This window comes from Prenolepis imparis, unplaced genomic scaffold, assembly GCF_030444845.1.
Source record: "Prenolepis imparis isolate NDT839.2.m4 unplaced genomic scaffold, iyPreImpa1.0 SCAF_5, whole genome shotgun sequence".
Classification (NCBI taxonomy): Eukaryota; Metazoa; Arthropoda; class Insecta; order Hymenoptera; family Formicidae; genus Prenolepis; species Prenolepis imparis.
The window spans coordinates 2,808,669-2,822,421 of NW_028141163.1; the positions used below are offsets into that span (position 1 = coordinate 2,808,669).

General features: G+C 31.1%; 1 protein-coding gene across 4 annotated transcripts in view; it reads right to left on the reverse strand.

Moving 5' to 3' along the window:
* Nucleotides 1–144: 144 nt before the first annotated feature.
* LOC145936827 (androgen-induced gene 1 protein) overlaps nucleotides 145–13,753 on the reverse strand; it is a 26,567-nt gene continuing 12,958 nt past the window's right edge. For 2 of the 4 annotated variants that reach the window (XM_083039433.1, XM_083039434.1), the window contains exons 2-5: nucleotides 10,970–11,150; nucleotides 7,582–7,719; nucleotides 3,274–3,491; nucleotides 1,793–2,188 (exon numbers count right to left, since the gene is read on the reverse strand). In XM_083039433.1, the coding sequence (XP_082895559.1) occupies nucleotides 1,990–2,188; nucleotides 3,274–3,491; nucleotides 7,582–7,719; nucleotides 10,970–11,128 (714 nt within the window). In that variant the 5' untranslated portion in view covers nucleotides 11,129–11,150 and the 3' untranslated portion in view covers nucleotides 1,793–1,989. Of the gene's footprint in view, nucleotides 1,301–1,792; nucleotides 2,189–3,273; nucleotides 3,492–7,581; nucleotides 7,720–10,969; nucleotides 11,151–12,536; nucleotides 12,574–13,753 lie in introns of those variants that run through there. The other 2 variants (XM_083039430.1, XM_083039431.1) reach the window with 2 other exon arrangements.

The following is a 13,753-nucleotide window of genomic DNA, read 5'->3' on the forward strand; positions in this document are numbered from 1 at the left end:
TGTATGTTTAAACGTTTATATAAGAATGTGTATATCGAACGCTTTATGACAGTAAGATATTCTTTGTTTATACTTATATTTGTTTTAACAAGTAGCTAATAAAATCCATTTTATATAATTCTGATTTTATATAATTCTATTACATATTTTTATATAATTCTATTACATCATTACTCTACTGTGCCTATAAATTATGGAGCTAATCTGAAAAAAAAAAAAACAATCTATTTCTCAATATAATTATATAATTTAAATTAAACGTTCGCAGAACACACAATAAAACGCTCTTCACATTTTAATATTAGATATTACATGTCATTTACTTTTGCCATATAATCACATTCTTCACAGTTGCGGAAAAGTAGTATTCAGTGGATCACTTTTTGCTGATACAAAAATCTCAAAAAATTGCGTTCTGAATATTTATGACAAAATGTCTCCATTGAAAATTGCTAAACTGTGTTTCTTTTATCATTGCTTTTCATAATATTTCATAATTCTTATTAATATATTTATGGATATGGAATATTTGTGTGTATATATATGTCGCATCTTTAAAAATTTAATTTTACTATTCTCAATATTTTCTTAAGTGTGTTTATATCTAAAACACTCTATTACTGTATATGTGTATGTAATTCTAAAATGTATAGGATATTGCTTTCTCTTTCAATGTGTCAAAATTCACTACTACATTAATAATATTTTACTTTTCCGTCTTTTTTCGAAAGGAAAAAAATTTGGAGTAAAATTATCGTCATTTACATTTTTTATTACAGAATATTTAATCACAGAGAATTCTGTGAACAATGCATACTTTTGCGTAGCTATTTCACACACGATAGTAAACGCTCTGATTTAAATACTATATTTTGGCACAAATAAACTAATATCAAGAGACTCTTCATCCACTGAACTTATTTAATAAAAAATTTATAAAAAAAATTTATAAAAAAAATCAACATTTAGGCCATATATATATATATATATATATATATCACTAAATATGCCGCTGAATTAAACCAATATATAATCATATATGGAATATATATTATTACGTCAATATCGGAAAGTTGAATCTTTGTTTCGTAAACTAATACTAGGTCTCGCCGAGGCACTTTTCTCACTTGTAGCAAGAAAATGTCTTTGACGATGTTATCTTCGGATGTGACCGGTATATTACGACAGACAGACAGACAGATAGAGAGACAGAGATATTTAAGATTCCTCTTGTGTCCGTTTCTCGGGGGTTTCTACGTTTTCAAATCCGGTTCCAAGCTCTCCGCTACGTATTTTTTTCCTACACTCGATCACAAATATATCCGGACTTTAGAACGGGCAAGTTTGTGTTGCGTTGGTACGCACTATATCGTATACATTATACATGTATATATTATACACAGTATATTCTCCGTGCACCACATTAACTTTATTTTATTGGTAGATAAACACAACAATATGATAAGATCGCTCGCTTTACGAAAGTACAAAAATAAGTATTGTCGTAGGGGACGAGGGAATATTGATATGAGAAAGGTGCGTGGAATCGTGTTTTGATTTAATAATTGGCGCGCGGGCGAAAACAAAATTAAGAAGAATACCCTTACAGGAAATTAGTCTCCCTTGTCCGTGATCACACATAGAAATGCATTGCATCTTGCACATGCGTTCGCTCACTTACATATGTTATCTCCATCCGTGCCGGGTTAACCGCGGTTCGATCCTCACCATAGTTATACCTTGATAAATGCGCGCTATATGTTCGCATGCACATACATACACAACGCAAAGATTTTCTAAAATAAGACACGTTTAATTCTCGATAAATAATACATAATGATATATACGTGCATGCTGCAACGGAGGTGTAGAAAAAAAAAGAAAGAAGATTTCATTCTGGTTTATTCACCACCACCGCATAAAGAGACGGCAGGCAAGAACATATGGTTTCACATCACCCGGTTATAGGGATCACCCGCTTGGGCGAGGCTACTTGGATTTGGCATGAGATTTTTTATGCTTAGTGTGTTCGTTACCCCAGACGATGTTGTTCAGCGTCTCCCCGACGAAGTATAGAATCGTGCAAAACATTAGCAGCACCGCGAAAAACAGTAGCCGCAGCGGCTGCGTTAAAACGTCCATCACGGGATACACCCAGACGCCGCTTTTGTAATAAATTATATGCATCCTGAAATATTTAACACATTTAATTTTTCGACATTTTCAAAATTATTAATTATAAATATATAATAAGTAAAAATAAATGAAAAAATATATAATAAACAAACTCGGTTAATTTTTTTTTACAGTTATCAGCTGATTTCTGTCAAAAAATATTAATCGCAGATAAAGCATTATAACATATTATTTACAACATATTACTATTTTAATTTATTTAACCTATTATAATTTTAAAATTTAATTAGCAAGTTAACGCTTTATTAATATTTTTTGATAGAAATCAGCTGATTAAAACGTTAATTTGTTAATTAAATTTTAAAATAATAGTATGTAATAAAAATTATAAAATAATATGTTTTAAATAAAATGTTACAATACTTTAAACTCGATTAATATTTTTTGACAGTTATCAGCTGATTTCTGTCAAAAAATATTATTCGAGTTTAAAGTATTATAACACATTATTTATAACATTATTATTTTTATTTTTATAACATATTAATATATACGCTTTAATCAGCTAATTTTCTGTCAAAAAATATTAATCAAGTTTAAACAAACTGTATATAAAAATATCTTTCTTTTTTATGTAAAATTATCTATTACTAGAACAACACAGCGCGTAGCGCTATTTATAGAACACTCTTTATATGACAGTGTCGTATCATTTACATTTATCTTTTATTTATTACTAGAACAAGCGCGCGCTTGTTCTAGTAATAAATAAAAGATAAATGTAAATGATACGACACTGTCATATAAAGAGTGTTCTATACATATAAATAAGATAGTATATATATATATATATATATATATATATATATATATATATATATATATATATAAGCACAGACAGAGAAATCTAAAAAAAAGATATTTATTTTTTAACAAGGAATACCATAATATTGGTCTGCATCCTATTCTATATATAAGGCATTATGTACATATATATTTCCTACAATGTTTTTTCTCCAGCTGATTACGTATAGAGTTATTAAAAAAGTTAAATATATAAAAATTATTAAAGTATTTCAATATACTTATTATATAAAGTGTTATTAAAGACCGGATACATAGATCCGTTTTACTTACCAGCTTAAGTATATAACCATGAAGCTCACGAGTATTCCGAGACCGCGAGATCGCTTGGGATATTGTCGTGGTGCGACAATCATTTCGAACACGGTCGTCACCATAATCATGGTGTGCATTAAATGGTTCAACCACCATGGAAAGTACGGGTCCAATGCTTTCGGTAATACTAATTCACGGTCCACGAACATCAACGCCCAGAAGGTCACGCCAACAAACTGTGCGAAACAGAAATAACATTACATTTTATGGAAACACATTATTTCGATAAATATTGTGCATCGATAGCAGATTATATTTATATAAAATCAAGCATATAGAAAGTAAATTATCCACTTATCCTTAGATGCAGGACAAATGCATAATTAGCTATACTTGTATAGAAAAGAGAGAGTAAACTTATGCCCCATTTAAAAAATGTCACAAAGTTTCGAATATTTTTTTTTCATATCTTCTAAAGTGATTAAATTAATACAAATAAATTTTTAATACAAAATTATTTTTTTAACATACTAGAATAATACAAGCGCGCGCCATTCTTCGAATTTATGTTAAAAAGAATAATATTAAAAAAAAAAATAATATAAAGTTTGTTTAAACTCGAATAATATTTTTTGACAGAAATCAGCTTACTGTGAAAAAATATGAATTGAGTTTAAAGTACTATAATATTTTATTTAAAACATATACTATTATTTTAATTTTTATAACATTATTATTTTAAAATATAATTAACAAATTAACGTTTTAATCAGCTGATTTCTATAAAAAAATATTAACAAGATGTTAATTTATTAATTAAATTTTAAAATAATAATATGTTATAAAATGTAAAATAGTAATATGTTGTTAATAATAATATATGTTATAATGACAACGCAAGAGATAAGTCATATAACATATGCAGATAAGTCATTATAACATATTATTTACAACATATATTACTATTTTACATTTTATAACACATTATTATTTTAAAATTTAATTAACAAATTAACACTTTATTAATATTTTTTGTCAGTAATCAGCTGACTAAGAAGTTTATTTGCTAATTTTTAAAATAATATGTTATAAAAATTAAAATAATATACTGAAAAAGTACATAACAGCAGTACTGATGCCTGACCTGGTGCTCGCCAGTTACGGGACGCGCAACACGTCAAGGTCGTCAAGTCGGAGATGCGCGGACCGCCGAGCCGAGCCGAGCCGAGCCGAGTCGAGCCGAGCCGAGCCGAGCCGAGCTCCGAGTTCGCACGTGCGACGTACGCCGCGACCACCGCCATTACGACTTTGCCACCTTGGCGTGCTGCACGTCTCGTAACTGGCACAAGTCTGTCTGTTGCTAGGTGTATTTTCGGTTCGCGATCAACGTTTGCGCGCTCATCGCCGGTCCGCGACAGTACGAATGTGAGTTTAGTGTTTTTATGTGCTTAATTATCATACAAATCCGATCGCGTCGCGAAATCGTGTACGACATTGTGATCGCGATTGCACGGGCGAGTCCATTACGTGGGCGAGTCTACTATGTACACGGGCGGATCGAATTACCGTTGCGCTTTCGACGCGAATTTCCGGAGTTTTTCGGCGTTGTCGATCCGATTTCTACGTCGTTGAAAATAGTGATATATAAAACATATTGAAATGTAGTGCCCATTTCTTGGAATATCGGCGACTCCTGAGTGCGTCGTGAAGTAGTCGCCGCATCATCGTCGTTCGATGAGGCCTTCCGATAAGTGGGCCTTGAAAAAAGCGGCGACGCAAAAACAGAGCATCGGTTTTATTCGCGCGCGAATAAGCTCTCGCGAGTCTCGCGTTTTACCGAAACGCGTCGTAATGTGATATCTAAAATCCGGGCGTCGCCGCGCGTCGCGAACGAAAACAATAACGCGAGTGCAAGTGTTTGGAATGGTTGCCATAACCATAAAGGAACGACGCGAGAGAGAGAGAGAGAGAGAGAGAGAGAGAGAGAGAGAGAGAGCGAGAGAGAGGTCGGAGGCCCGGGAGGCATCGGGCAACGGCGGAGCAACGATAGGGTAAATATAATTTATAATTTATTTATCTTTTCATTTGTTATTTATGAGATTATCTATTTATCTTCGCGATAATGACCTAGTTTACACCGTTCGTTTAGTCCGCCATGTCGCGATGATGTAAACACTTGTGAAGTGACCCAAACTTGCTTCGGTCAGGTCTCTTTTTCACAATCCCTGACCTAATTTAGGTTGTACGATATATCGCGTGTAAACGCAGGTGACCTAAAGACGTCTATTCGAGACGAAACAAATTTTTTCAAGATTTATCGGTGATAGCGACATTTGATGTTGTAATACATTCATAATCAGATTCCGGGATCTTTTAATTTGCAAATAAATTTTTTTCCACATTTGCTGTCTCTTGTGTATAATTTGCAATAATCTGGCAGTTCGCCGTTTATTATTTTCTGTTATAACCATTTCTACCATACTTTTAAAAAGTATTGCGTACTGTAACGCATCCATTTTAATGAAAACAAAAATACTTTTTTAGATAAAAATACAGTTAACTAACAAACGCGATGTTTGCACCAAACGATGTTTGCAAATATAACATAACCTCCAATTTGTTAATTGTACCGATTGTATGTACCTCAAATTCAAAACTTATCTCTTGTTCAATAGATGGCATTCACATGAGGACTAAATGCGACTTATATTAGGTCTAAAAGCATCATTAGTCCACATGATGTAAACATTTCCATAGAGGCCTACTTTAGGTGTATTTTAGGTCAGGGCATAGGTCAGGTCGCGCGAATCGTCACGGTGTAAACTAGGCCAATGATTCAAATTTTACATTGTTATATAATAATGAATATAAAATATCCTGGATTTTATATTTTGAAATACTTAGAATATTTAATAATAAATATAATTTTTTAAAATATTTTAATAATAATAAATATTTGTATATGTATAAAATACAATTTCTACATTGTATTATATATAAGAGATATGTAGATATAATTATTTATGTAATGCGTACCTAGATTCTTTTACTATTAAATATTTTAATTTAAATATTTTTTATAATTATTTCTATCTTTCTTTGAAAAATATTTCTTTGCAAATTATGTAGTTTTTTAATATCTTAAAGTAAATAACAAAAGTTAACTATGCGCATAATATAATTTTTTGAAACATTAAAATTAATATTTAAATTTTTAAATTAATTTTAATATTTTAAAAAATGATTTGAAATATTATAAATGATTTAAATATTTTAATAATTGTTTTATATAATATTTATACGTTTATATTTTACAGTTTAACATGGTCTACAATTCCGCACATCAAATTGGTGAGTGTTGAATTATTTAAAAAAATTTTAAGATAATGAATTTGTCCTTAATTTTCGCAAAAAACGTTTAAACTTTGAATTAAAAAATTAAGGCCTGTGTAAGTCGTACAACATTTTCTGAAGGCTCATTTTGTAGGTCTTAAAGAGACCTTTAAAACGCGCCCTCAGAAAATGTTCTACGACTTACACAGGCCTTAATTTTCGCAAAAACCGTTTAAACTTTGTTTCAGTCTTTTCTAAAAAAGACATGTCGATTCTCGCAAATATTGTTGCCTCTTTTCCGCGATGATACGCGTTGTGCGTTGTATTCGTAGCATGGAGAGGCTGTCATCGCGATGGTTAGCAGTGACAGCTATTTAATTTTATTTTGAACTAACTAGTTCAAAATAATATGTTTTAAATAATATGTTATTTAAAACTCGGTTAATCTTTTTAACAGTTATCAGCTGATAATTGTCGAAAATATTAATCAAGTTTAAAGTATTATAACATTATTTAAATATATTATTATTTTATTTTATTTTGGATTAACTGTCAAACTGCTAACTGCTAACTGCTACCCTCATGATGACAGCGTATACTTAAGTAAATTCATCACAATCGCAAATATATTTAAATATATTATACATTATTTTGTTATTTAATGTAGTTTCCGTTAAAAGTATTTCCTTTTAAATAAGTATTTTCGTAATCTTGCACACGTGCACTGCGATAACGCATAATCTATCTTTGCATCTACACAAAACACATATTGCAATATATAAATATGTATATTTTTTGTAACATATAGTATATATTGTATATTCTAACGTATAGTATATATTGTATAGATAAATGTTTTTTGTGTTTTTTCCCTTTCTAAAAAAAACATGTTAAGTCGAATAAGAAAACTATTGCTATTTTCCGTTGTGGAATTTTGACATAAATACAACATTATAGAAAAAAATACGAAAAAAAGAAATCAATTATACTTACCATGGCGACGGGAAATCCGAGACTCGCATGGAAATAATCCTTCAACTTTCGTACAAAGGGTGGTTTCTTGGGGTTTACGGCATTCGTACCGTAGAAATCGTTCAAGAGACATATTAAGAAGAATACGGCTTGTAGAATCTAGAACACAATTGGCATTTCAAACTATGCTCTGATTAATGCGTCAATAAATATTTTTAACGATCAGCCTACATAGTATATGGCTAGGATCATATATAAAAATATATCATTTAAAATTTAAAGCTAATTATGTGTGGTCCCTAAATTAATATTATCGGCCGACGAGACCGATTTAAGCGACAGTAGTCGGTTTCGTCGTTAAGATCGATTTGGATGCATTAATAAAGCGGGCTGAAAATTGAGCGTGTAATTGGTCAAACACAAAAGTCAAACAGACGTCTGTGAAAGAGTTTTCAACGGTTCTCTTTCTTACTTTTTTGTACTTGAAATAAGCAGAAACATATATGTATATGTACATAAATGAATGATGAAGACTATTTGCTTAATATATTATTCAGAACAGCATACATATGTAAAATGTAAATTTACATTTTACATATGTATGATACGTATGATATGTATGATGAGCAGTTTACAATATTGTAAATGTTTACTTTCACTTAATATATTATTTGCATAGTTTACCATACACATATGACATATACACATTTGAGTGTGCAATCTTTTTCCAATCGCTTGATAAGTCGATTGGAGAGAGATTTCACACGTTAGTGTAAATGTTGTAATTAGTAGTCATATTATAATCAACACATGTGTTTATTACACATTATTAATATATACTTATTGTACGTAGCTTTACATCTCTTCCCTTCACTTTAGATATTTTTATTTAATTTTTTTTTCAAATATCTATATATAATAGATGATAATTTTCGTTATGTAATAGATATTAATTTCTTCTATATATATTGCATAAAACATAAGCGTTGATAAGATATAAAATATCACAAACTTCTTTTTCTCTTTGTGTGTATTATTTTACACCACGTATACGATTTCTTTCAAGCGTTTATCTAGTATTGACATCTCGAACCAAATATTGATCGAAGACTTATTTTATGCCGTCCATTTAAAATCCATCATGTGTCAGTCACAAATACATGTCCGTCGCGTGCAATTCCGTTAAGTGAGGCTTTAACTCGTTGACAGCAGCACAAGAGGAAGTGTGACCTCGTTATCTGCGCGCTATCCTTCATATCAATTAAATTACTTAATATCTAATTAACATCTAATTAGCATCTAATGAAATTGAGATCCTTTGAGAGTAAAGAGCAAAAATTTTACAAAAAAATATTTTTTAATTATTATAATGTCTTGTGTGTTTGTGAATTACTTATATCGTACCTACTTTTATCATACACTTATTATAATTGCGAACTGGACAGATAAAAATCTCATTAATCTAAAAACCTTAAATTCAACGATACGGAAATTACTTTTCTTCATTTTGCCAAGTGGAAAGATTAATTCGAGTTCAAGCGAGCATTCGAGCGTAATTATCGATCGATTGACGTTGCACATAAGCAGTCTTGTGTGACGCGTGCCTCCTGTTCACTGCATAATATCAAGTGGTGCTTAAACAATTGAATTTTGCTCTTTACGATCGGCATGATAGCGGCAATTTAAGCGTGAAATGGTCGAGAGTATGTCATCTCGCGCGGCGATAAAATGCTTGAATATATAATCTCATCGAATGTAAAGTCACGCGTTTAACTCAACAGAACAAATTGAGTGGAATAAGAGCTGCTCATTTATTTGTTTTTTTTTTTTTTTCCAATAATATATTTTTTTGGAAGGCTCGATATGTCGATTAAAAAAAATCAATAATTCCAACGTATTTATTATTAAATATACGTTGCGTTCATTCATTCAGTCGTGACAAGTCTCTAAAAATTTCGAGTTTTAGTCATATTTCGTCGAATATATAATTCTTTTTTAGTATTTTACTATATATGTGGACGGAGACTTTTTCTCGCACAAGATGAGATTTCTACTAATTAGCTTTTTCGAACTATTGTAAGAATAACAAGATGACATTTTTTTGTTAAAAAAAAAAAGTTTCTAGAATTATGTAGGGCCATATTTTGAAGGAGAAATTTCTTCTATAATTACTGATTTCACCGATAATCATAGATGAGTATATCCCGTTTTCTTCTGTCTTCGTTGTCCGACTTGAAGAATATTATATCACCAGTTATTTGTGATTTTTATGATCGCGCTGGTATACTAGATGGACGTGTCGGTTTTCACTATTGCATAACGTGGCAATAAGGATACATTGCACGTGGTTACTGGATATACGATCGCGGAGAATCGGTTCTTGCGAAGAATAGTAGAATTTCTCATCATCTCCGTGCGATATTACTACATGAAAGACATGCGCCGCGTACAGTAATCTTTTCTTTTTTTTTTTTTTTTTTTTGAAAAGAACTATCGACAAATGAGCAAGATGTCTGTACTCGAGAAAAATTAAAATGATGATGTCTAATGATGAAGCTGTCGCTGGAAGCTGTATATACGTAATATTTTACAGAATTGTAATACCTTACGTTATTCGCATTGTATATTAACTATATTATGTAAGAGATATTAAATAACTAGCAATATAAATATATAATTATATATTTATATAAATGAGTCGTTCGCTTGAAGAACGACTTAAGTCGACTTAAGTTGTTGCAACAAAAATTGAATTCAAGATTCAACTGTGTGATTCGAGTTATTAATTATTATGTTATTCAGCTTTTATATATTTTAATATACACGTTCTTATTTTGCTGAGTAGCAAAATATTTAATAACTTGAATCATTTAGTTGAATCTTCAATTTTTTTGTGCAAAACTTAAGTCGACTTAAGTCGTTCTTCGAGCGAACGACTCAAATATATATTTAAATATATATAAACACACGATCCTGAGTAAGATAAAATTTAAAGACCAAGCTATAGCGATGAGAGAATAAAAAATCTCGTTGCAATAAAATCTCGTTACGACAAACTTGATCAGATTTTAAATTAAATTCGGATTGTTGCGAGATCTCGTTATACATATAGCATATATCGCGATATATACAACGCGATTGAATCCTATCAACAATCCTAATAACAATTTCATGAAAATTCCATTAAAACAGGGAAATATTTCTTTCTCTCGTCAATCGTAACAACGAAATTTCATTGTCCGTAGCAGCAAAAAGATGAATGCAAGAAATAAAGGCAAAAACACATTTGTATCTGTGTGTGTGTGTATGTATTCTGTGTGTAACGTGCATATGTAACGTGCATCCGACACCAAAGGGTGATAACTTCATTAATCAAAACGGCACACTCAGCTTGTACATCGATACTAACCGCATCCCAGAACGTTAGAAACTTGAACTTCCCACCGAAGGCGCCGTGCACCCTCGTGACATTGTACGGCACAATCGTATACGTGTAATCGTAAAAAACCGCGAAAGCGAACTGCAGGAAAGTAACCGCATGGAATCCGATTGCTAGGCCCTCTCGCATTTCACGGCTGTTCGCGAGTAGTCTGAAACCGTGTAATTATCTCTTTGGACGATCCTCGACGATATTCATCGATCGTTAAGCAAGAGCAGGAAGCAGATACGAGTGTCCGCTCTTATATGAATTTTTTTCGGTGAGATAAATAATTCTATTTCGTAATGTTTATTCGAATCATTCGGATTGCAACTTTCGTGTCCGACGATAATAAACCGCGAGAAATCTTTCACATCTGACAGCAACAAGGAGAGAGCGATATATAATACGTGTGGATTCGATAATGATTAAAACATTATTAAAATTGCAGATATGTAAGTATAGTAAAGATATTTACGAATGCATTAATTTATCGCACATAGGATTTTCTTGTCACACGCTCCTCTTGCCAATACAAACTTACGAACACACGTTTGAAAAATTTTTTTCAGCACCTAATTTGATCATTTGTATTTAATATTATTATATCATGTTATAGAATTACAATAATTACATAATTGCACTATTTTGTTAGATAATGTCAGCACAACTTTTGCATAGATTTAGCAAGAAGCTACATTCTGTAGCAGCGCCTTGTTTTGCAATATATTATGTTTTTACTTAGTTAGACAAATAGCTATGCATTTGATACATTCGGTCTATATATGCTCACCTGTTTATTATAGCAAATAGCAAATCGGATTAATAAATCTATAGACAAATGCTTCATTGCATAATCAGGACAAAAGAAAGAAACTCTAACAATTTATTATATATTTTTATGTTTTATATTTTATATAAATAATAAGGAGAAATATATTTATAGTATACTTATAATATTAAAGATAATCATTTCGTTATTATCCATCAGTTTTAATCAGTTTACATTATAACGAGTAAAAAATACAAATTGCAAATGTATCGTTAGTCTTAAACTTTGATTTTTTTTGCACGGTTAGATTTGGAATAATATGTTGACTAAACTTCTCTGTGTCTAGACTGTAATTGTAAATTCTTGCTCTCACAACCGCATTTTCCATTACCCTGGTACAAAGTGTCAGCTAATATTGCAGCAATTCCTTACCATATATTTAAGTCCTCCTCCAGAGAGCTGTTGCCTTATTGTAACACATCTTAGTTTCAGAAAATTAATATACGCCAAGAAATTGTCGCAATAATGGAAAATGCAGTTGAGAGATGGAGAGATTTAGGATTTAAGCAATTATTTAATAAACATAGTATTTCGAATCCGATTATGTAAAAATGCACAATGAGTTTTTTATTCATATGTTCGTAAGTATATATTCGCTATGTATATTTATACTCGTGATCTTGTTTTGTTCTAAATTTACTCTCTGAGAAATATTAATATACATGAGAAATTGAAAAGAAAAAATTAGTGAAAAAAAAGAGAATTAATTTATATATTTTTTCTCACATTTGTTGCACACGATCCCTTCTTGCTTGCATCAATTCTAGTTTTCATCAATTCTTATATGTATACTCTTTACAAGTGATTTATCGAAGTCGATATCGAGGTCGATGGACGCGATTTGTTATTCAATTTAATTAGCGCAGAGACTTCTTTCAATGTCGTCGAAAGTGGATTTGAGATAAAAGTGATGAATATGTAAAAAGAAAGATAAGTTCGGAGAGATGGAAAGTTCCAGTTGATAATTTCCCAACACGTGCGTACATTATGCAAGCAAGTGTATATGGCTGAGTTACATAATTTATACGTAACCAAGTACCCGGCTCTGAAAAAGACTCGACATGCATTAACGAGTCTTAATTTGTTTTTCCATTCTGTATGATTCACGAGGAAATTGCCTTTCTTTTCGCATTTATTATTGTCCTATACACGCTATGTGTATACAATTCATTCCAAATACAACTAAGCAACACACTGACCTTTTTTTCACGGTTACAGGAAGGAATGAATCGTTAAAAAAAAAAAAGATCGAATATTACGACCGTCCGTGAATTGACGATAAATGAGAATTTATTTATTTATATCGCGGATGACATTATACATCTCGATCTCCGGAAGGATTAAGTAAAGGTGAAATTTTGAGTGTCAATTAATCCAGAAAGTTAACAACTGCGGCTTTCGTTTATAATATTACGGTACGCGATTTCTCTCTTCCTCATTTAGTTTCGCATAATTTACATAAATCAATGTCACCCGGTGAGTTTCTTCTTCCCAATTTGATTTTTACACGTCCTTCAGTACACAATCTCTCGTTTGAATAAAATTTTCAAATACATAAAAATATCAAAATACATTTTATATTATATATAATTAGTGTTTGTTTTTGTATAAACCTGTCTCTTTAACGAATTCAAGAAAACATGATATTTTTTAATTTTTTTACCATTGTACTGTTTTTTATCTACATATTTCTACTTTTTTCCACGGAAAAAAGTGAAATGTTTCGCGTTCACTTTCGATAAACGAAAAAACGGGAATGAACATTATGTCACGGGGAAACTAAAATGTAAAACAATACTTGGATGAGAATCAAGAAGCATTCTCATTTTCGGTTAAATGTTGCTTGCTAATCGCATTAACGCAATGTAAAAGCACTTTGAGCAAGCGCAAAGTATATTACGAGAGACTGACATTAACAGTACTCTGCGTTGATACCACTGCTT